The sequence below is a fragment of the Hyla sarda genome, chromosome 10 (genome assembly GCF_029499605.1).
Source record: "Hyla sarda isolate aHylSar1 chromosome 10, aHylSar1.hap1, whole genome shotgun sequence".
In the NCBI taxonomy this organism is placed as follows: domain Eukaryota; kingdom Metazoa; phylum Chordata; class Amphibia; order Anura; family Hylidae; genus Hyla; species Hyla sarda.
Genome location: NC_079198.1, coordinates 66,025,894 through 66,048,995, shown reverse-complemented (window position 1 = coordinate 66,048,995; position 23,102 = coordinate 66,025,894). Strand labels below are relative to the sequence as shown.

The 23,102-nt window shown below is 43.4% G+C and overlaps 1 protein-coding gene across 2 annotated transcripts in view; it reads right to left on the bottom strand.

Annotated features, from left to right (window-relative positions):
* LOC130293963 (toll-like receptor 13) overlaps nucleotides 1-23,102 on the bottom strand; it is a 54,290-nt gene that overhangs the window by 19,256 nt on the left and 11,932 nt on the right. For both annotated transcript variants that reach the window (XM_056543295.1, XM_056543297.1), the window contains exon 2: nucleotides 14,270-16,997. In XM_056543295.1, the coding sequence (XP_056399270.1) occupies nucleotides 14,270-16,953 (2,684 nt within the window). In that variant the 5' untranslated portion in view covers nucleotides 16,954-16,997. The remainder of the gene's footprint in view (nucleotides 1-14,269; nucleotides 16,998-23,102) is intronic.

The following is a 23,102-nucleotide window of genomic DNA, read 5'->3' as shown; positions in this document are numbered from 1 at the left end:
CTTCTCTGGATGCCGGAGTGAGTGGCTGGGCGAGCATCTACAACCCACCTACCAGGGTTTCTTGATCATGCCCTGTATCCCCCAAGTGGAAATACACGATGAAGTAGGCGATTCTCGGATTGGCTAAAGCGTCTATCAGGAATTCTAAATACACCCGCCCTCTACTGCTAATCTAAGACGGATTAGGCGACGCCCTCATTGGTCCAAACGTCCACCTATCAGAAATCTCCCATCCCGCAGCATCTTTCCTCATAGACCTTACACTATCAGATAGGCATTGATCTGATTGGTCCAACCACCCACCCTCGTCACCTAAGAAACCTATGATTGATTTGAATCATATGGTCTCTTACATTCATAATACCTATGTTTACCGCCATACAACTACCCTTCAGCTCATTGATTGGCTGAACAGCCGGCTAACCTGATCTCCCATAGGTTGCAAATGCACACCACGTGACTATATAAACAAAGAGAAGCGCTCTCAACATCAACACAGTACGTCACCCCAATCTCACAATCTGATTGGTTGCCGACTCTACATTGAAAAAAAGCGGCACGTACAAATCCCGACTTACCCGTAAGGACGGTATAGTACGTCATCGCGTATCTATACTCTAATTGGCCGCCCTTTGCACATAGACAAACAGCGGCAAGCCATAACCACGGCCATTGTGACCATGCCTCACTATCAACACTAGCTAGCCCAAGCCTCGTTCTGAGTCCATGGCTACCATGACTAGTACGTAACTGTTAGACTATGTAAAGTGGATTTGCAATGTTTTAAGTAAATTTCAATAATTTACAAGTACCAAACACAATATTCTATATATTGTTTTCTTAATATAACCATTTTTATTCGAAATGAATATGCAGCATCACTTTTTTCTTATGTTCAACCTTTGACCTGTGCCGGAATGTTTTTTGGCGCCAGATTGTAAATGTATTTATATGTACCACATGCCCTGTCACATCAGACTGCATATGTCCACAATTGAGAAAGGGAGGGCTCACTCCCGAAACGCGTCTTGTCCCGTCTGTACCCCTTTTTGTATGTGTTTCAATAAAATATTGTTACGTAATACTCTGGGTACCATCCACTCTCTTGCACCATCCGAGCAGCGCCGACGAAAAGGGTTTTTTCCTGTTTCTTCATACCGTACAGTGTGTCTGTGTCCTCTGTCTCTCCTTCCTCATAACCCTCTAGCTCCTCTGGCTGCTCCTGCTCCTCCTCTCCTTTCAGATTATAAAAAAACGCCCATTTGGCTAAACCTAAACTATGCTCCACTGTGCCCCTCCCCCTCATCCCCCTCCTCCAGTTCAGCCCCCACAGGGCTCATGTGGCCATGAGATGTAGGCGCCACGTCTCCATTACTCTGGCCGGCCATCATTTCCAACACGTGCTGTAAAAAATGAAGCAGTGGAATGACCTTGTTCATCCCATAATCCTGGCAACTTGCTAGTAATGTGGCTTCCTCAAAGGGCCTGAGCAAATGGCAAGTGTCATGTATGAGCTGCCACTGGTTGACATTGAAGTTACACAGGGGAGTACTTCTATCCACTTGGATCATCAAGAAATCGGTGATGGCTTTTCTCTGTTCACGTAGTCGGTCCAACATATGGAGGGTGGAATTCCAACGTGTGGCAACGTCCCAAATCAGACTATGTTGGGTTATTCCGTTTTGACGCTGCAGCTCAAGGAGGGTGTGTTTTGCGGTGTACGAGTGGCTGAAGTGCATGCAAAGTTTCCTTCCCATTGTTAGGATGTCTTGCAAATGGGGGGGGGGGGGGGGGGGGGGACACTTTAGGAACCGCTTGACAACCAGATTGAACACATGTGCCATGTTCTTCCCATTGTCAATCACCATGGTTCCCATTTCCAGTTTTCGTGGAGTAAGCCATGCTCCGATTTCTTTACAAATGACTTTTAGCAGTTCCTCCCCAGTATGACTCAGTTCGCCAAGGCAAACCATGTGAAGAACAGCGTGACACCTCCGTGCCTTGCACACACGGTATGCTGAAGGAGCACTGAAACTTGTCTGGCCAGTGGAGGCTGAGGACATGGTGGAGGATGGGGAGGTGGAGTCACACTCTGTCACGGGACCAACAGCCTGAGAGCGTGGAGGAGGAAGCGGTGTGACCTGTCCAAGTTGGTGTTGTGGCTGTGCAGGAACCAGATTCACCCAGTGAGCCGTAAAGGACATGTATTGTCCCTGACCATAGTTACAGCTCCAGACGTCGGCACTGCCAGGTACTTTGGTACACACAACAGGCTCAAGGACTGGTCCACCTTCTCTTCCACAAAATTGTGCAGGGTTGGTACTGCCTTCTTCGCAAAGAAATTACGTCTTGGCACTCTCCACCTCGGCTCCGCACAATCCATCAGTTCTCTGAAAGGTGCAGAGTCCACCACTTGAAAAGGGATGGACTGCAGCACCAGCATCTTGAACAGGAGCAAATTCAGCTTCTGCGCCATTGGATGAGTGGGCGCATACTGTTGTCTATTGGAAATGGCTTCGCCGATGGATTGTTGGCGGAATGACTGACTAAAAGTAGGAGGAGCGTCTGGAGCGACAGAAGATGGGTATGACACACAGCTTCCTTCGGCTGAGGTGGTGGAGCCTTGGCTGGCTGAAAGAGGGAGCGGCGTGCCACTGGGTAATGCAGAAGGCTGGACCACTACATCGGAGCGACGGTTCTCCCAGGCCGCTTTATGGTGGCGCAGCATATTGGGACCCTGGCCACGCTTCACCTTCAGCCGACATATCTTGCATGTGGCTATGTTAACCTCCTCCGAATGCTTGATGAAAAACTGACACACTGCCTAGTATCTGATTTTACCACCAATAGTCCGCACTAACTGACTGCTACTGTCGCTGTCTCCATGAAACTCTGTTCCACTTCCTCCGGGGAAGGTAGGCTGCCACGAAGCAGGTGGTCTCCCCCAGCATGTTTGGCTCCAGAATTTCCACTTGTTCCACCATGCTGACTGCCAACCATGCTACCACCTTGCTGGCTTAGCTGCTGCCTCATGGGCAACCTGCAACCTTCTTCTCCTGATGATGATGAAGCCCCTTCTGCACTCGGCTCCCAATTGTGATCGGCTTCATCATTATCAACAAGTGTTTGCACATCACTGATGTCCTCCTCAGGTTCCTAAACAGTGTCTGCTTCAGGACCCTTAACGCTGGCAACACCGCCTCCCACGTCACTCTCATCATCACTTCTCGCCCGCCTAGCGGAGGAAGCAGCAGTTGTCTCCTCCACTTCTTGGCTGGGCAGTAGCTGCTGACTGTCCTCTATTAGATCATCCTCACTGAATAGTGGAGCTGAACCCACAGCATACGATACTTTTTAGGGGATGTAACAGCATAGGACAGAGGCAATGGGAGGACAGTGACTGATCCCGGGCCATGCCAACTGAGTGTTGTGTCTGAGGAACCCACCGACTGTTGACTGAGGGTATCAGATGTCACTTGTGATGAAATGGATAACCGTGTTAACCAATCGATGACAACAGATGTGTTGCTGGTCGAGACACGAACGCTAGCTGATACCGGGAGCTCAGGCCTCTCGCTGCGACTCCTGCTGCCACTAACGCCCACTCACGCCTAGCCTTGACAGATTAACAGCTATAAAATAGTACACTACTTAGATGTAGGTATGTGGTATGCACTTATGAGGGCAGAAAAATGCGCTACAGTACGCTTAAATAAACATATTTTTGCACAACACCAGCAGTACACAACAGTGCTGCAGCACACAAAAGCTGTGTACTAAACCCAAAATTGCACTCTGTTAAACACTATTAGGAATAGACTACAGACTAGTATAACCAGCAGATGATTTGTTGTGGAACAAAGACACAGAATTCAGCTGAAATTCAGCCTGCCTCCTCTGCTGAGGCAGCTTGTTGAAATGTATGAGGCAACACACAGCTATCTGCCCCTCTCTGTAATACAATGCTGTGGAAAGTGACTGGGAGGTTATTGGCTGCAGTAAAAATCCTTTTCAGTGATAAAAGCACTGCTCTCTCTGTTCTCCAGAACGCTGATGTGACGAGGAGGTGAAACACTGCTGGAAAAAACTTTTCTGTGTAACACACACACAGGCTGTCCATCCTATCTCTCTGCAGTGTAATGAATGAAGTGACTAGCTGTTATATGGCTGCCGATTATATAGGGCTGTGATATCACAGGGGTGATTGGCTGCTGAAAGGCTGCATCCTGCATGTGATTCAGGGTCATCCCGCCTACCCTCCTTCCTGTCTTGCCTTCCCAACGTTCCTTGCCCCATGTCCTCACTGTCACGTACCTGAATGCGGATGTCACAGAGCAGGTAGTGGATCCTCTACCTGTGTGGCTGATGACACGGACCGTATCGAGGAGCGGAGTCTAAGGTGCTGCTGGCCTTACTAGAGCCAGCCGCAAGGCAGGATGGATTTGCTGCGGCAGGCGGCACCCAGGTCGCTACCCCCGATACGGCTCGACCACACAGGTACTGGGCAAGGCGAGGTACAGGACGGTGAGACAGAGACATAGTCAACGTAGCAGAAGATCAAGGCAGGCGGCAAAGGTTCGTGGTCAAAAAACGTAGCAAGGAAGTCGGGTAACACGAGTAGGCAGAACAGGCAATGGGAACACTTTCTCTTAGACAAAAAGCACTGAAGATCTGGCAGGGATGTGTGGGAGGTGCAGTAATTTATAATATAGTGTTCAGGTGCACTTACTAATTATGGGCGCACTGGCCCTTTAAATTTCAAAGCACCGGCATGCGCGCACCCTAAGGGACGGGGACGCACGCGCCGAGGCTGAGACGGAGCAGCAGCCGCAGTGGACGTGGGTAAGTGATGCGCCGGGATTCGCATGCGGGCGCGCCCCGCAATGCGAATTCCGGCCCCGCTGGTGAACAGGATCACGGAACTAATGCACTCCCGGCCGGGGAGCTTGGATACAGGGCTACTGCGCTCCCGGCCAGTGTTAACCGCCGGAGCGCAGTATGTAACACTCACATGGGCATCTAAAGTGGTGGATCTATTCCGCCCCTAATACTTTTTTTTTTCAGTCTAAAGGCTGTGTGAGGGTTCATAAATTGTACAATAATTTATAGGTTTTACCATTTTGTTTTAGATGCTTGGTTGCTTTTTTTTTGTATATGATGTGACCAGACATTAGCAATTTTGGCATTTGATGTCCTTTCGCATTTACGTAGTTGAACCTGCGGAAATAGGAATTTAAAAGTTTGGACAATTTTGCACATGGCATTTAATTTTTCACACTTTTTAGGTCTACATAGAGGATTATTACAAGCAATCATTGAATTGCTTATACTGATTAATGCTATGCTATTGCATAGCATTAGTCCATTGACCCGCCTTCTGTTGCATAGGCAGGCTTTAGCATAACATGGAGCCAATCTAGTCACTGCTTCACCAAAGAACCCTGTTTATATGCTTTGTCAGCTTTGACACCGGCATATAAACAATTAATAGCCATCAATGGCTATTACCATAGCTGCTGACATGGGCAGATAACTAATAAAGAGATAAAACAAGCCTAGCAGGCCAGTTGCAAGGATTTTTGCCACCCAAGGCGAAAGCTAATTTTGCCGCCCCTTGACCCCGCCAATTGGCTCCACCCTGTGACGCGCCGCACATTTCTTCTGGGGTGACACACTGTAACAAACCTCCTTCTTATGTAATCACCATACTACTGGGGTGACACACTGTAACAAACCTCCTCCTTATGTAATCACCATACTACTGGGGTGGTAGGGTTTTGCTGGATGCTGGCTAACTTTATTGCTGCAGACAGAGCTGCGCCCCCATCAAGAGTACGCTGCCTATTTTGTCTATAGACAGAGCCCGGCCCTGAACCCCCGCACCCCCCCCCCCCCCCCCCCCTCAGACAGCATAAATCAATAATCCAAGTGAATATAAGAGACTGAAGAAGCTCCCTTCCTGCTTTTCACCCTCCTTCTAAGTCCAGTTTAGTCTGAAAAAACAGCCTTAGTCCCTTCTAAGAAGCAAGACAGAATAGCAGCTTCCTAAGGGATAGGTTACCCCCAATAAACGGCTAAGAGGGATGGAAAGGGGTGGGGAAAAGAGGAGAGTGGGTACGGACAGCCAGAAGCAACCATAGAGACTGCAGAGAGACTGCATTAGCTGACTGTGACTATTAGTTTTCACCTTGTGCTTGATCTATAGCTTATACTGCTTAGTACTGCTATACAATGTCCTCCATGCTGCCGCTTCAGAGAATATATTGTAGAGATATAGGGGGAGATTTATCAAAACCTGTCTGGAGGAAAAGTTGCCCAAAGCAACCAATCAGATTGCTTCTTAAATTTTTCAGAGGCTTTTTCAAAAATGAAAGAAGCAATCTGATTGGTTGCTATGGGCAACTCAGCAACTTTTCCTCTTGACAGGTTTTGATAAATCTCCCCCATTGTGTATAGGAGACATGATAGATGCTAGTCTCTACCTATCTTAGGGACAACTGAAAATAAAAGACAAAACCTGCAGAGCAGAAATCTAGTAAAAAATTTCTGATATAGAAGTGTGGGAACCTCTTATTTGTGTGTGCAGTGTAGGGGAGACTTTAGAGACTCTAGGCTTTACTCACTAGCTCAGGGACAACTGAATAATAGAGATTTTGTTTAGATATTTTTGGATTTTGTTCTTACAGATTTGAATGCCATGTTAATGTGGTGGCCCAGTATAAGATGTTTTCCTGTCTGCTAAATGTTGGCGGAGACACTTCCAGTCAGGGCCAACATTAGCGGGGCAACATGGGCAGTTGCCCAGGGCCCCCATCCAAAAGGGGGCCCCTGAAAAGCTTTAGGACACACTACTGAATTTTGCGGCAATTTTCACAAAATTGTGGTAAAATTGGGGCGTTTTTGCCGTGATTTGCTAAAAATGAAAATGCAGTAATGTGATTATAGCCCTAAAGCTGTCCGGACTGCAGAGAGCCCATAGACAGCACTAATAGACTTACTATTGACCTTCTAGGACCTGCAATGACCCCTATAGCCTAGGACTCCTGATGATGTCATTGCAGGTCTTGGATGAACCATAGTAAGTCTGCTTCGTACAATGAATGAAGGAAGGAGACGGTAATAGGGGAAAGCATGGAGGGAGGGGGGGGGGGCATAAATATTCAATTAAAAGCACATATATTGCTGCCTACCCAGTGTGGATCCGCTAACAGATATTGTGTGGGGTAATTTAAGATTTTAACTGCTTGAGGACACAGCCAAGTTAGATTTTTGCCATAACTTGTTTTTTTTGCACCATCAATTGTACTTTGTAATAGCATTTTCCATTCTGCCGTATAATGTATGGCGCAACAAAAAAAAATAATATATTGTGGGGAAATTGAAAAGAATTTTGAAGGATTATAGTTTTCATGCTGTGCACTTTATGGTAAAACTGACAGGTTGTCTTTATTCTGTGGGTCCATCCGATTTAAATGATCCCCATATTATAAAAAAATTTATGATTGTACTAGTTTAAAACTCAGACTTTTTAACAAAATAAGTTTGTTTAAAATCTGACCCCTAAAATGTTCTCATTTTTTCGTATACGGGGCTGCATGAGGGTTAATTTTTTGTGCCGGGATCTGCAGTACAGTAAGGAGCATGAAGGGGCACAGCAAGGGGCACAAAAGGGGCATTTTTACAGTGTGGGGCATTAAGAGTAAAACTATTATTGTGTAAAGAATACAATGAGCACTTTTACTGACAGGCAGCACTGAGATCACTGTTATAGTATATTTGGGCGCTATTACTGATAGGCAGCACTGAGATCACTGTTATAGTATATGTGGGCGCTATTACTGACAGGCAGCACTGAGATCACTGTTATAGTATTTGTGGGTGTTCTTACTGACACGCAGCACTGAGAGGATCACTGTTATAGTATATGTGGGCACTATTACTGATTGGCAGCACTGAGAAGATCACTTTTATAGTATATGTGGGTGCTATTATTGACAGGCAGCACTGAGAAGATCACTGTTCACTGCTCACTGAGCAAGTACTCTCTGAGGTAGAGGTGGGGGAGGATAGTGGGATGGAGGTGCAGGACAGTCAGGCAGCTAGCTGGGTTACAGTCAGAAAACGGGGTAGAGGGAAAAGTGTAAGGGAGGCTAGTTCTGATCTGCCACACCCCAACAAGTTTTCCCGGTTGGCAGATGAGGGGGATGCCGTTTCAGAGCTAGCAGTACTGCAGCAGGACTCTGCCTCTGACCACCAGGGAGGTGTCTGCTCCAGTAAGGAAGGAGGGAAGAGTGCATATTGGCACCAATGACAAAGTAAGAGGTAGGTTGAGTGTCCTTAAAAATAATTTCAGGAACTTAGGCCGCAAGCTTAAGGCAAGGACCTCCAAGGTAATATTTTCTGAAATATTTCCTGTACCACAAGCCACACTAGAGAGGCAGCGTGAGATTAGGGAGGTAAACAAGTGGCTCAGAAGCTGGTGTAAGAAGGAAGGGTTTGGGTTCATGGAGAACTGGGACTTCGCTGTCGGATACCGGCTCTACCGTAGGGACAGCTGAACCTCAATAGGGAGGGTGCAGCTGTTCTTGGGGAGAAGATGGCAAGAAGGGTGGAGGAGTGTTTAAACTAGGGACTGGGGGGGGGGGACCTACAACATAGAGGGGGAAGATGGTGTAGATAGAGAGGGGGACTTAATGTACCTGGGGGTGGAGCGGAGAGAAGGGATAGAATAGTTAATAGGGATAGGCTTCATAGGGTAAAAAAAACAAAAACATTGAAATGCATGTTGACTAATGCCAGAAGTCTGACCAATAAAACCTAGGAACTGGAGTGGTTGATGTCTGAGGAGGATTATGACATAGTGGGTATAACAGAGACTTGGTTGGACGATTGCTGTGACTGGGCGGTCAACATACAGGGTTATAGTCTATTCAGGAAGGATCGGACAAAACGGAAAGGGGGAGGGGTTTGTCTTTATGTAAAGTCCAGTCTGAAGGCCGCACTGCGGGAGGATATACGGGAGGGAAATGATAATGTGGAGTCATTATGGGTAGAAATATATGGAGAAAAAAAATAAAACAAATCTGATAGGGGTTTGCTATAAGCCACCAAACATAATGGAAGAGGCAGAAGATCAGTTACTGAGGCAAATAAACAAGGCGGAAATTCAAAATGATGTGATAATTATGGGGGACTTTAACTATCCTGATATAAACTGGGAGACTGAGAACTGTGAATCTCATAAAGGAAACAGGTTTCTCACTATAGCTGAAGACAATTATCTTTCTCAAATGGTGTAGGACCCGACCAGAGGGGGCGCCCTACTAGACTTAATATTAACCAACAGACCTGACAGAGTAATTAATGTGCAAGTAGAAGGATACCTAGGAAATAGTGATCATAATATGATATATTATAGCTTGTTCTTCAATAAGGAAATCTTGCAAGGGGCCACAAAAACAATGAATTTTAGGAAGACAATATAAAATGGGATATTGTCCTCAAAAACAAGAATACTGACACTAAATGGGAGACTTTTAAAAATATCTTAAATTCTCACTGTAAGATGTATATACCTTACGGGAATAAAAGGGTCAGGAATAAAAGAAAACCAATATGGATGAATAAGAATGTTAAGGGGGCAATAAATGACAAAAATAAAGCATTTAAACTACTAAAACAGGACGGCAGTGAAGAAGCATTCAAAGCTATAGTGAAAAATTTAGAATATGTAAAAAAAAAAAAAAAACTGACAAAAGCCACAAAATTAGAGACAGAAAGACTCATTGCCAAAGAGAGTAAAACTAACCCCAAAATGTTATTTAACTATATAAATAGCAAAAAGGTTAAAAATGAAAGTGTAGGCCCCTTAAAAAACAATAAAGAAGAAATTATAAACAGGGATCAGGAAAAAGCTAATATATAAAACAAATTCTTCTCCACTGTATTCACAGAGGAAAATGAAATGCCAGGTGAAATACAGGTAAACTCCCCCACCTGTCTAACCCAGGAAGAAGTACAGTGCCGCCTACAAAAAATCAAAACATACAAATCACCAGGTCCAGATGGGATTCACCCCATGTTCTAAAGGAATTAAGTAATGTAATAGACAGAACCCTATTCAGGGACACTATAGTAACAGGGACTGTTCCCCAGGACTGGCGCATGGCAAATGTGGTGCCAATATTTAAAAAGGGGTCAAAAGGTGACCCTGGGAATTATAGACCTGTTAGTTTAACCTCTGTTATATGTAATTGTTTGAGTGTTTTCTAAGAGATGCTATTTTGGAGTATCTTGATAAAAATAAATGTATGACTCCATGTCAGCATGGCTTTATGAGGGATCGGTCCTGTCAAACTAATCTGATCAGCTTTTATAAGGAGGTGAGCTCCAGACTGGACCAGGTGGAATCGCTGGATGTCGTATATCTGGATTTTTGTCGTATATCTGGATTTTTCTAAAGCAGTTGATACGGTGCCACATAAAAGGTTGGTGCATAAAATGAGAAGGATGGGGCTGGGGGAGAATGTGTGTAAGTGGGTAAGTAACTGGTTCAGTGATAGGAAACAGAGGGTGGTTATTAATGGTACTTATTCTGATTGGGTGACTGTTACAAGTGGGGTACGACAGGGGTCCGTCTTGGGTCCTGTCCTATTTAATATATTCATTAATGGGGTTGAATAGTAAAGTAGCAATCTTTGCAGATGATACTAAACTCTGTAAAGTGGTAAACACTATAGAGGACAGTGCACTGTTACAAATAGATCTGGATAGGCTGGAGGTTTGTGCTGGGAAGTGGCAGATCAGGTTCAACACTGATAAATGTAAGGTAATGCACATGGGAAGGAAAAATCTGGGCTCGGATTATGTACTAAATGGGAACACACTTGGGACTACTGATGTGGAAAAGGACTTGGGAGCCTTAGTTAACAGTAAATCTAGCTGTAGTGACCAGTGTCGGGCAGCTGCTGCCAAGGCAAATAAAATCATGGGGTGCATCAATAGGGGCATAGATGCCCACGACAAGGAAATAATTCTACCACTGCACAAATCACTAGTCAGATCACACATAGAATACTGTGTACAGTACTTGGCACCAGTGTACAAGAAAGATATAGTGGAGCTGGAGAGGGTTCAAAGACGGGCAACCAGGGTATTACGTGGAATGGGAGGACTACAGTATCTAGAAAAATCAGAATTAGGGTTATTTAGTTTAGAAAAAAGAAGGCTTAGGGGAGACCTAATAACTATGTATAAATATATCAGTGGACAGTACAGAGATCTCTCCCGTGATCTATTTATACCCAGGACTATATCTATAACAAGGGGGCATCCCCTTGTTAAGAAGGTTTCTACACCAGCACAGACGGGGGTTCTTTACTGTAAGAGCAGTGAGACTATGAAACTCTCTGCCAGAGGAGGTGGTCATGGGGAACTCTGTAAAAGAATTCAAAAAGGGTCTGGATGCATTTTTGGAGAGTAGCAACATTGCTGGTTATGTATACTAGATTTATAGGGACAGAACGTTGATCCAGGGATTTACTCAGACTGCCATATTTGGAGTCGGAAAGGAATTTTTACCTCTAGTATGATTTTTTTTTGCCTTCCTCTGGATCAACTCAGTAGGGACTCATTAGCGATATAGGTTGAACTTGATGGACTCTGGTCTTTTTTCAACCTTATTAACTATGTTATAGTATATGTGGGCGCTATTACTGACCGGCAGCATTGAGAAGATCACTGTTATAGTATATGTGGGTGCTATTACTGACAGGCAGCACTGAGAAGATCACTGTTATAGTATATGTGGGCCCTATTACTGATAGGCAGCACTGAGAAAATCGGGCATGGAGCCAGATTGCATGAACTTGCTGCTGTTTGCCTGATTTGGATAAAGACAGATATGTGTCCCTTTCCCTCAGCAAACGGGCGATCCCTGACACTTCTCACAATATATATAAATATATACTGTATGTTTGTATAAACTTCTTGTGTGAGTGTGTACCGTATTTTTCGCCGTATAAGACGCACTTTTTGTTCCCCAAAACGTGGGGGGAAAAGTTGGTGCGTCTTATACGGCGAACATACGCCCGAGGCTGCTGCGGGCGAGAGCGGGAAGTCAGCTCTAAGTACAGAGGCTGCGGCGGTGCGGTACAGCGCTGACTACCCGCTCCCCACCCGCAGCAGCCTCATGACCGCCGGTGAATTTTTCCCCTCACACTGGCTATGTTTATTGCCCTACGCCTAGAACATACAGTTCCGGGCGCCGGGCAAGTGAATTACTAATAACTGTATACTAAAAACCAGGGTGCCTCCAGCTGTTCTGAAACTACAACTCCCAGCATGCCCAGACCGGCAAAGGCTGTCTGGGCATGCTGGTAGTTGTAGTTTCACAACAGCTGGAGGCCCCCTGGTTTTTAATATACAGTATTAGTTTTTTCCTGCTCTGGCCGGCCCCCGCCTGCAGCCGCACACAGGAGCCGGCCCGGGCAGATAAAATCATAGGTTTTCCTATGCTGGACATCGCTATGTCCCGAAAAATCTTTTTGGGACATAAGGATGTCCGCCGGTCAATCACCATTCCCCGGCCGATGCGCGTCCTCCTCCGGTCCTCCTGCGGTCTTCCTGCGATCCTCCGCCTCTCTATGGTTGTACGCACGGGACCTCAGTGACGTCCCGTGCGTACAACCATAGAGGCGCCGGAGGACCGGAGGAAGACGCGCGCCGACCGGGGCCTGGTAAGTGACCGGCGGTGTGTAATCTTCAGTGTTCCGGTCACCGCTCCCCCTGTCCCGGCACCTACTGCTATGGTCCATAGGCCATAGCAGTAGATTGTGACACCGGGCCAGAGGAGCGGTGACCGGAACACTGTGGGGGCAGCAGTACAGACATACAGCCTCCAGCCATACACTCTATATGGCTGGAAGCTGTATGTCTGTGGGGGGGGAGCTGCCTACCATTGTGGGGGAACTATACTGCCAACTATTGTAGGGGGACTATACTGCCAACCATTGTGGGGGAACTATACTGCCAACCATTGTGGGGGGACTATACTGCCAACCATTGTGGGGGAACTATACTGACAACCATTGGGGGGGGGGAGCTGCCTACCATTGTGGGGGAACTATACTGCCAACTATTGTGGGGGGGGGGCTGCCAGTGCCTACCATTGTGGGGGAACTATACTGCCAACTATTGTGGGGGGACTATACTGCCAACCATTGTGGGGGAACTATACTGCCAACCATTGTGGGGGAACTATACTGCCAACCATTGTGGAGGGGGGGGGAGCTGCCTACCATTGTGGGGGAACTATACTTCCAACTATTGTGGGGGGGGGGGAGCTGCCAGTGCCTACCATTGTGGGGGAACTATACTGCCAACTATTGTGGGGAAACTATACTGCCAACCATTGTGGGGGAACTATACTGCCAACTATTGTGGGGGAACTATACTGCCAACCATTGTGGGGGGGAGGGGGGAGGAGCTGCCTACCATTGTGGGGGAGCTATACTGTCTACCATTGTGGGGGAACTATACTGTCTACCATTGTGGGGGAACTATACTGCCAACCATTGTGGGGGAACTATACTGCCAACCATTGTGGGGGAACTATACTGCCAACTATTGTGGGGGAACTATACTGCCAACTATTGTGGGGGAACTATACTGATATAAAATATTTTACTACAGTATTTGGTTCAGAATCTTTTTTTTTCTAGATTTTCCTCCTTTAAAATTGGGTGGGTCTTATATGCCGAAGCGTCTTATATGGCGAATAATACAGTAAATGTCTGGGGGCCCAACAACAGCCGAATCATATTGGCCTCTTTAATGTCTAGGTTGCTGCTCAGCTCCTGAAAGCAAAGTGAGAAGTATATAAATTCAATAAAACCGATGAACACTTTTGCAAATCCACATACTCAGGGGTCAAGTCCTGGGCAAAAGTGTGGGAACTCAAACAAGATTTCTGGTACTGGTCCTGCAGGACTCCTGCTAATGGGAACAGAGTTCCTGCTGGACTTGAGCCCTGAATATACTGCTTCCTCTGCTTTCATGAGTGTAATTGAGCAGAGTAACAAAGAAACAAACCGCCTAGTTGAGCACTTCATTCTAGCAATAATCCTGAGGGACAAGGGGGCTCACTTCTGATTTTTGCTATAGGGCCCAGCCTTTATAGTTATGCCCTTGCCCAGTATCTTATATTTCCATGTTCCTATGAACTCTGAAGATGTAAACTCAAACATCATAATCATAAAATTACACTGACCTGAAGTCTGGTATTTCTTCCAAAAATACCACGAGCAATACATCCTCCTTTTCATAAAAGACTCTTGAACATGCAATCTCAGCTTCGATTTTGCACCACTGGCTTTCCAAATAGCCTCTACTGACTACACACAGAGTCTTGCGACTGTTGTGAATGGCATCCTGGATATTATCAATATGGTAGGATCCTGGCATGAAATCCCGTGGTTTGAAGCAAAGCTTATACTTGCGTTGTCCTTCTCTTTCCAAATTGAACAATAGTTCTTTAATGACCCAGTCTTCGTCATCTGAGCAGTAGGAGATATATGCATCATACATGAAGAGTCTTTTTTCCCTTTGTATTCTCCATTGAAGCCAAACTTTTACCATGTGGTAGAAGTAAAGTATGGACCACTTTAGTTTAACCACGACAAGAGTTGTAACCAAGAACAGTAATGTTAAAACAAATGTAGCAATGAAAAATAAAATAGATATGTCATTCCCACAAAAACCTGAATCCCATTCGAGGAATTTAATTTCATGGGCTACTTGACCAAAACAACTGTATGATTGTAAAAATGGTATCTGCACCTGAGTGTTCACTTCAGACCAGTTCTGGAACCAGTAATTGTCACAAGAACATAAGAGAGGATTCATATACAGATCCAAATTCCTTAAATTAGACAAAGGTTTTACCAGATTTTTACTAATGTTTCTAAGTTTGTTGTATTTCAGAGAAAGGTTTTCCAGCGAGGTAAACTTCACAAACGTATCTTCAGGGAGATTTGTGATTTGGTTGGAGTCAAGGTGAAGATATCTCACTTGACTACATTTTCTGATTAATTCCAACAGGGAATTCATATCGGCTCCATGGAAGGTCCCAGACATATCAAAGTCTGTCAAATTCAGCAAATGTGAAAAAGATACATCTTTGAAAAAGGAACTTGAAATACCTCCAACATACAGCTTTTTAAGGGAACACAGGCCTTCATAAAGTGTTTCTGAAACAGCATCTTTATAGCGCTGGGTTTGGTAGCTCATATCTAAGGATTCAAGATTCTTGAGATTCTTAAAGGGACTTTGAGTTTCTTTTTTATTGAAACTCATCTCATTTCGACTGATATTAAGACTGATGAGAGTGTGGAAAGATTTAAAAGTGACATCTGAAATTTTATAAATTCTATTCTTATCTAATGCAAGCATTTTCAATGATTTAAGGTCCCCAAGACTGTTACTCCGTATTGACTGTATTTGGTTTCCTGACAATAAAAGCGTTTCAAGTTTGCGGAGATTGTAAAAAGCCTTAAGCTTAATTTTTGATATGCTGTTATCCTGGAGGTCTAGAAACTTTAGTTTATATAAATAGGTGAAGTCATAAGCATTAATGGCCGCTATTTTGCATCCTCTCAGAATAAGGGTTTTAAGATAGGGTAAGCCAATAAATGCTTTATTATTAAGAAGCGTCAAATAATTTTTTGAGAGGTCCAAGTATTGAAGACCATTTAGAGAACTAAATAATTTGTCTTTTAAATGTTTAAGCATGTTTCTCTCTAGGATCAAGGTATTGAGAGTTTTAAGACCAAACCATGCGCTTTTCTGAATTTCAACTATTTTACACTTGTTAAGATACAGAACCTGAATCTTTGTAAAGTTCTGAAAGTCTCCAATTGTCAGTGTCTTAAGAGCAGTTGTTGAAAGAACAAGTGATGTTAGATTGGTGCACTCGCCAATTTTCCGAATGTTTTGATGTGAAATCTTTGAGTGCATTATGTACAATACCTGTAATTTTGGTAAAGACTGGAAAACCTGACATGGAATCGACAAGTAATCATCAAGTGCGGGTCTCATGCTGGACCAGTGCAGTTCCCTCAGATTAGGTAGATGGATTCCCAGAAGGGAAGAAATGTTCAATGGGTTTTCATCAAACATTATTTTAGTTAACTCTGGTACATTTGAAAAGGAGCTAACATTGATAGCACTCATATTATTTTGTATGACCTTCAGAGAAGTCAGATTGGGCATATACAAATAACTGAGGTCAAATACATTAATTGTATTATTGCTTAAATCTAAAATGTTTAATGAGTGCATTGATATGAATGTCTGAGCCGTAGATAAACTGGCCAAAAAATTCGAGCTCAGGTTCAGTGTGGAGATCTCAGCTAAATTGTTTACAGCTTCTGCTACATTTGTTAGTTTAGTAATATTATTAAAAGACAAGTCAAGTTCTTGTAAATGATACAACACTGTCAAACTCGTGCTTTGTATTGTTCTTATCTTGTTTTGACCAATTTTGAGAATCCTCAGTTCTGTCAAATCATTCATGTCCCAATTGTCCAAACTTTCTATGGAATTGTAACTTAGGTCCAGAAAAAGAAGATTCTTTAAATTCTGGAATGCCCCTGACTGAACTGTTTGGATTCGGTTTCTGTTTAACTGAAGCTGTAGAAGATTGGGCAAATGGAAAAAAGTATTTTGTTCTACAACAACTATTTCATTTTGTGATACATTTAGCCATTGTGTTGTATTGGGGAGATGTTGAACAGCTTTGATCAAATTTACAACCCTTTGTCCTATGCAGTTTGCATATTGTGGGTTCTCAAAGGCCAAAAAACATTTTGCATATCCGAAGGCAGATAATGGAGGTGCAATCTGTATTAATATTAATAGGAAGATTATTTGTTTCACTATGCAATAGTTATTCATGATAGAATGTTCTCTTGTGTTCAAGCAAAGGAATTAATTGTTATCTAAAAAACAAAACAAAAAACAACTATGTAAAATGTACCACTCTGATTTGTTTATAAAAATCACAGTATATAACAGTTGTATATCATGAAGAAATGAATTCCAGCTGAGGGAGCGGAATAGCTTTAGAAAAAGTGGATACTTTCCAGACCCCAACTGACAGTAATCCAAATTACCAGGACTGGCCACAAGGATTAAACAAATAGATGGTTTTACTGCTTTTAAAAAAAAAGGTAGACAGCATGTTTCGAGGTGCATATCCCCTCTTTGTCAGGTCACCTCTGTCAGACTAAATGGGGATATGCCCCTCGAAAAATGTATTTGATCTGATCACGACTGGTCCAGATAATCTGGATTACTGATGGTTGGTGCCTGGAAAGTACAGTATATGTACTTTTTCTCAAGCTGTTCCATTGCCTTAGCTGGGGTCTATCTGTTCTTGAATTCTTCTCTATGTTCCATCCTGGACTATGACTATGTTCTGGCTGCCTTCAGGATCATCGTGTCAGAAGACTAGCATCTTTCTACTACATGCTGACATTGGTGTTGCATCTTGTACTTGGTAAGGGCCCATTGAGCACCATATATAGGACTTGTCACCATGGAAATGTAGATGGTTTCATAGTTCATAGTTTAGCATCATTTGGAACTTATTTATTATTAAAGTCCCAGCTTATTCTGGGCTATGGTGTCCAGTGGGTGGTGTCACTCAATGATTAAAAGCCTTCCCTGTATAAGTGTCCATACAGAGATAGCGGTCAATCACTGATTAGGACAACCCATTGGACTCCTTAGTAAGTTACAAATGATGATAAATCTTTCATCACAAAACTATGAATCTATCTGCTCACTGACAATTCCTAGCCATTCACTTTGTTATCTAAATCTTATTTTTTATGTTTCTGCCTTTGATGCAACAGATGTATTATTACACAATATGCTCACAAGGAAGTAAATGAATCAGTTTCATATCTAACTACAGCAGGGGTTTTCCTTCTGTATACTTCTATGACCATATCATTTATAACCATGTTGGAAATTTTCTTTTTTGTCATAGATCCAATGCAAATAAATAACAAAATGTGTGTGTATGCAGATTCTGTGTGGATTTCCCTATGGATCACTGAAAGGTATGACATATGAAAAGAAAATTAAAACTCTGCAGATATTAACATGTGGAAGAGTAGGGGTCTGGTGGCTGGCTAGAACTCTGTGGAAATAAGGGGATATGCCAAGTACCTTAATGGGGTACTCTGGTGGAAAACATATATATATATATATATATATATATATATATATATATATATATTTTTTTTTTTATCAACTGGGGCCAGAAAGTTAAACAGATTTGTAAATTACTTCTATTTAAAAATCTTAATCCTTCCAGGGCTTCTCAGCTGCTATATGCTCAAGAGGAAGTTCTTTTTTAATTTATTTTCTGTCTGACCACAATGCTCTCTGCTGACACCTTTGTCCATGTCAGGATCTGTCCAGAGCAGAATAGGTTTGCTATGGAGATTTGCTCCTACTCTTGACAGTTCCTGACATGGACAGAGGTGTCAGCAGAGAGCATTATGGTCAGACAGGAAAGAAATTAAAAAAGAAAATAACTTGCTGTGGAGCATACAGCAGCTGATAAGTGCTGGAAGGATTAAGATTTTTAAATAGAAGTAATTTAAAAATCTGTTTAACTTTCTGGCACCAGTTGATTTTTAAAAATTGTTTTCCATCGGAGTACCCCTTAAATATATACCTGTTACTTTAAAAAAAACTTTTGATATCTTAGGCTTCTTTCACACTGCCGCTTGGACATGGCAGTGTGACGCCCGTCGGGGAAGACTGGGAGAATAGCAGGAGGAAAAATACATTATGCAACGTTTTTTCCTCCCGCTTCTCCTACCGAAAAACAATGGTGCCCGATGGACCCCATAATAGTAAATGGGATCTGTCAAGACCCGTTGTTTTCTGTTGTGCCCCATCAAAAAGAATGTTCATTAAGGCACAAAAAAAAAAAAGCCTGACGGATTTTCTCCGAAGGGGCACAACATCAGTGTGAAAAGGGCCTTACAGAGACATGTCAAAATTTTTGATCGGTCAAAGTCTCTGTGCTGAGACCCCCACCGATCAGGAGAAATAGCCAAGATTAAAACATGGAAGCGCATCTTACTTCGTGTCTTTTATCAATCTTTGTCTTTCTTCCCCATTTTAAAGGGAACCTGTTTTAAGAACGCGTTATATGTGGTAAAATCTTCTTCCTCACCATCATCGTTCTTGCCAGCAGGGATGGTGAGGATGTGAAGTAAGATAGTCTCCACCATCAGTCCTTTAAGTAGTGGGGAGCTATACTCACCTAGTCCAGCTCCTCCAGCTGTAATCATACCCCCTCAGCGTGATTGACAGGTCTCATCAACGCTCTGCTTTTTGTAGCAGATAAAGCAGAGCAATGACGTGGGCTGCGCCCAAGCTGTCAATCACGTAGAGGGTGCGTGGTTGAAGCCAGAGCAGCGGGACTAGATTAGTATAACTCCCCACCCAGGGGACTACTTACAGGGCCAGCGGGGGGAGACTTTCATACTTCACATCCTCACCATATTTGTGAGCAGAAACATCCCCTGGAGATGGTAAGGGACAAGATTTTACCATATATATGGTAAAATATCATAACAGGTTCCCTTTAAGTCTATAGAGACCCCAACCAATCAAAACTTTTCACATATCTTTGTGACATCATTTTTGTATTGAACACGTGTCGTTTAGAAGGTAGCATTACTGCTCCCTCTGGTTGTGGTTGGGTTCTTTTTTGAGCTGTTTTGCTTATAATTCTGTTTTTGTGTATATTTTCATTTTTTAGACTTTGTGAAGATAAAGATATGTAATTTAAGTTTACTAGGTGTGCAATTACCTATAGTGTTTCTCTGTCTTGTATCTCTATCTCTGTGGCATGTCAAAAGTTTTTTAAGTGACAGATAAACTTTAAAGGGAAACTGACAGGCTGTTCACTGTCATTACTGGGTTATAGTGTGGGTGACCAGCATTAAAATGCAGGGTCACTTACTTGTATTAACCCCTTCCCACTACAAGATGTATGCATACGTGCCAGCACCCAACATGTTCGTGCACTGGGATGTATGCATATGTCCTGCTGATCTCTTTCTCTGCCGTGCGCAGCTTAGGAGCTTTGTCAATCACAGCTGGGGTCCTGCCTCAGCTGCCTGGGCCATGATTGCACCAGTCCCGGCAGCATGAACCCCATAGATGCCATGATCAATCCTGATCATGGCATCTATGGTGTTGACAGGGGGAGGGTGCTCCCCCTGTTAACCAATGGCGCCACCGCAATACAATCGTTGGTTGCTATGGCAGCAGGAGGCCAGCTGATGGTCTCCTGTCTGCCAGCTATGGAAGCCTGTGAGATCCAGCCACAGGCTGGATCGCATGGGTTGTAGTGTGTGCAGCTCATCAGGTTATACTGTGCTGGAGTACAAATGTATTACAGCATAGAAGACCTGTAAAAAGTGAAAAATAAAATAATAAAAGGTTCTTCAATAAAAGTATGAAGTAATATATAACCAGCTGACCAATATAAGTACTGGGTGCAAGAGGTGCCTAAAATATAACTTTTAATAATCCATTTAAAAGTTTAAAGCAATTAAAGTGTATAATGTGCTTTTGTTTTATGTATTTGATTCCAATTCCAAAATTATAAAGAGCTGTTAAGAAAAATAGGTCAAGGGTGCTATATTAGTGGCAAAAAGCACTCCTAAACCCCCTCAGAGCACCTATTAAGAATTGCTCTTTGGGTAATACTCCCTTGATCACTTTTTCTACTGATCAAGTCACCCTCACCCGACGCGTTTCTATCACTTGTTATTCAGTGAAGTCATCAGGAGTGCTAAACAGAGTTACAAGAGTAACTTTAAAAAGATAGATATATTTAGTTCAAATACTGTCATGCATGCTCTTATACTTAAGAGGACCGTATGGATAACGTGAAGCCTCTTTACCAGCGAGGATCCCACCTAAAAGAAAAAATGGGAAACACGTATGGGGAGCCATAGTTATTTTGTGCCTGCATTGCTGGTTTGTATGTTCATATGCAGGCATTTGGCTGCTACTCACTATTATCCTCGAGCTGGCACCCCTGCAAGATAAAAACATGGCCCTATTCAGTATACATAGAATGCCAAACACATGCAAGGGAAAGCGGCGCTCCGTATGGAGTGTACTCATGGTTTGAAGACTTCTAAGAAGTAAAGTCGGCAGCGCACACTCCAGCAATGGCTGTGAGACCAGCTGACATGAATGAACTCTTTCATCGTTCATCTAGGGGAGGAGATTTGGACCGACTCCTGCTCCAGAAGGAATGTAAGTGGATCCACAAGCTAAAAACTTATAGTCCCTATGGTCTAAATGAGCAGTTAAACTTCTCTTGTTTCATATGATAGTATACGCAATGTTGGGTGGAGCCTAAATTGGAGGTTGTAGGTAGATAGGGAGACCCTAGTGGGTCCGTCTAGCAAGACCTCCAATAGGTTGTAGGATCTACAGGGTTTATAGGAGGTTCCGGTGCAGGGCCACCCCTTATGGGTGAAGCCGCCTAGGATCAGGGCCCTATTAATAGGGTGTACTAGGGATCTTAAATACCGAGGGCCCTGCTGTATTCCCCCACACATACTAATTAGGGTATTCACTTATGTAGGTCCACCCATACATTGCCTACTGAATCATTGCCTCTGTGATAGGATATAACCCCCTAAAAAAATGGTACCGTGGTAATGATTCAGATAAGTATAAGCTGCTATGGTCAACATTAGCTTGGTCGTCTTTGAGACCATTTACACCCCAACAATATATGCTCCTGTTTAAAAATCATAGTTTTTCATGTTAAACTTTATTTATAATTTTTTGCCCGGAATACTGCTATGGGGAATGCAAGTAGTTTTTGGTTAATAGCCAGTTCATTTACATATGTGACATACGGAGCCAGCAAATATCTGCATTGAGTATGACCATATGCTTAACACTGACCTTATGCACGGACCGCCAAGAGTTAAACATATCCGGTGTGTGCATGTTACTATGCACGGCCCATGGACGCGTCACTAGGGGAGGCATAGCAAACGCATCAGATATGAAGCGGCGGTCCAGGAGCATAAGACATCAGACCCTTGCAGGTGTTTGGCATTCTATGTATACTGAATAGGGCCATGTTTTTATCTTGCAGGGGTGCCAGCTCGAGGATAATAGTGAGTAGCAGCCAAATGCCTGCATATGAACATACAAACCAGCAATGCAGGCACAAAATAACTATGGCTCCCCATATGTGTTTCCCATTTTTTCTTTTAGGTGGGATCCTCGCTGGTAAAGAGGCTTCACGTGATCCATACGGTCCTCTTAAGTATTAGAGCATGCATGACAGTATTTGAACTAAATGTATCTGTCTTTTTAAATAGGGGAATATGCAAATCAGCTCATTACATCACCTTATCAGGCGATGTTCCCTGGTATCAGCATAGCTCCATTTACGGAATATAAAAAGCTAATCGGGATTAATGCCAAGCCATAACTCTCTCTCCAGAAGGAAAGAGTACCAGAGAACATCGCCTGAGAAGGTGATGTAATGAGCTGATTTGCATATCCCCCTACCCAGAATGCCTGCGGAGTGCTTAGTGGCCCTTGAAAGCTCCGTCACACCAGGAGTGGTGAACTCTCCCTGAGTTAAATACTCATCCTATTTAGTTTGTCTTTTTAAAGTTACTCTTGTAACTCTGTTTAGCACCCCTGATGACTTCACTGAATAACAAGTGATAGAAATGCGTCGGGTGAGGGTGACTTGATCAGTAGAAAAAGTGATCAAGGGACTATTACCCAAAGAGCAATTCTTAATAGGTGCTCTGAGGGGGTCTAGGAGTGCTTTTTGCCACTAATATAGCACACTTGACCTATTTTTCTTAACAGCTCTTTATAATTTTGGAATCGGAATCAAATACATAAAACAAAAGCACATTATACACTTTAATTGCTTTAAACTTTTAAATGGATTATTAAAAGTTATATTTTAGGCACCTCTTGCACCCAGTACTTATATTGGTCAGCTGGTTATATAT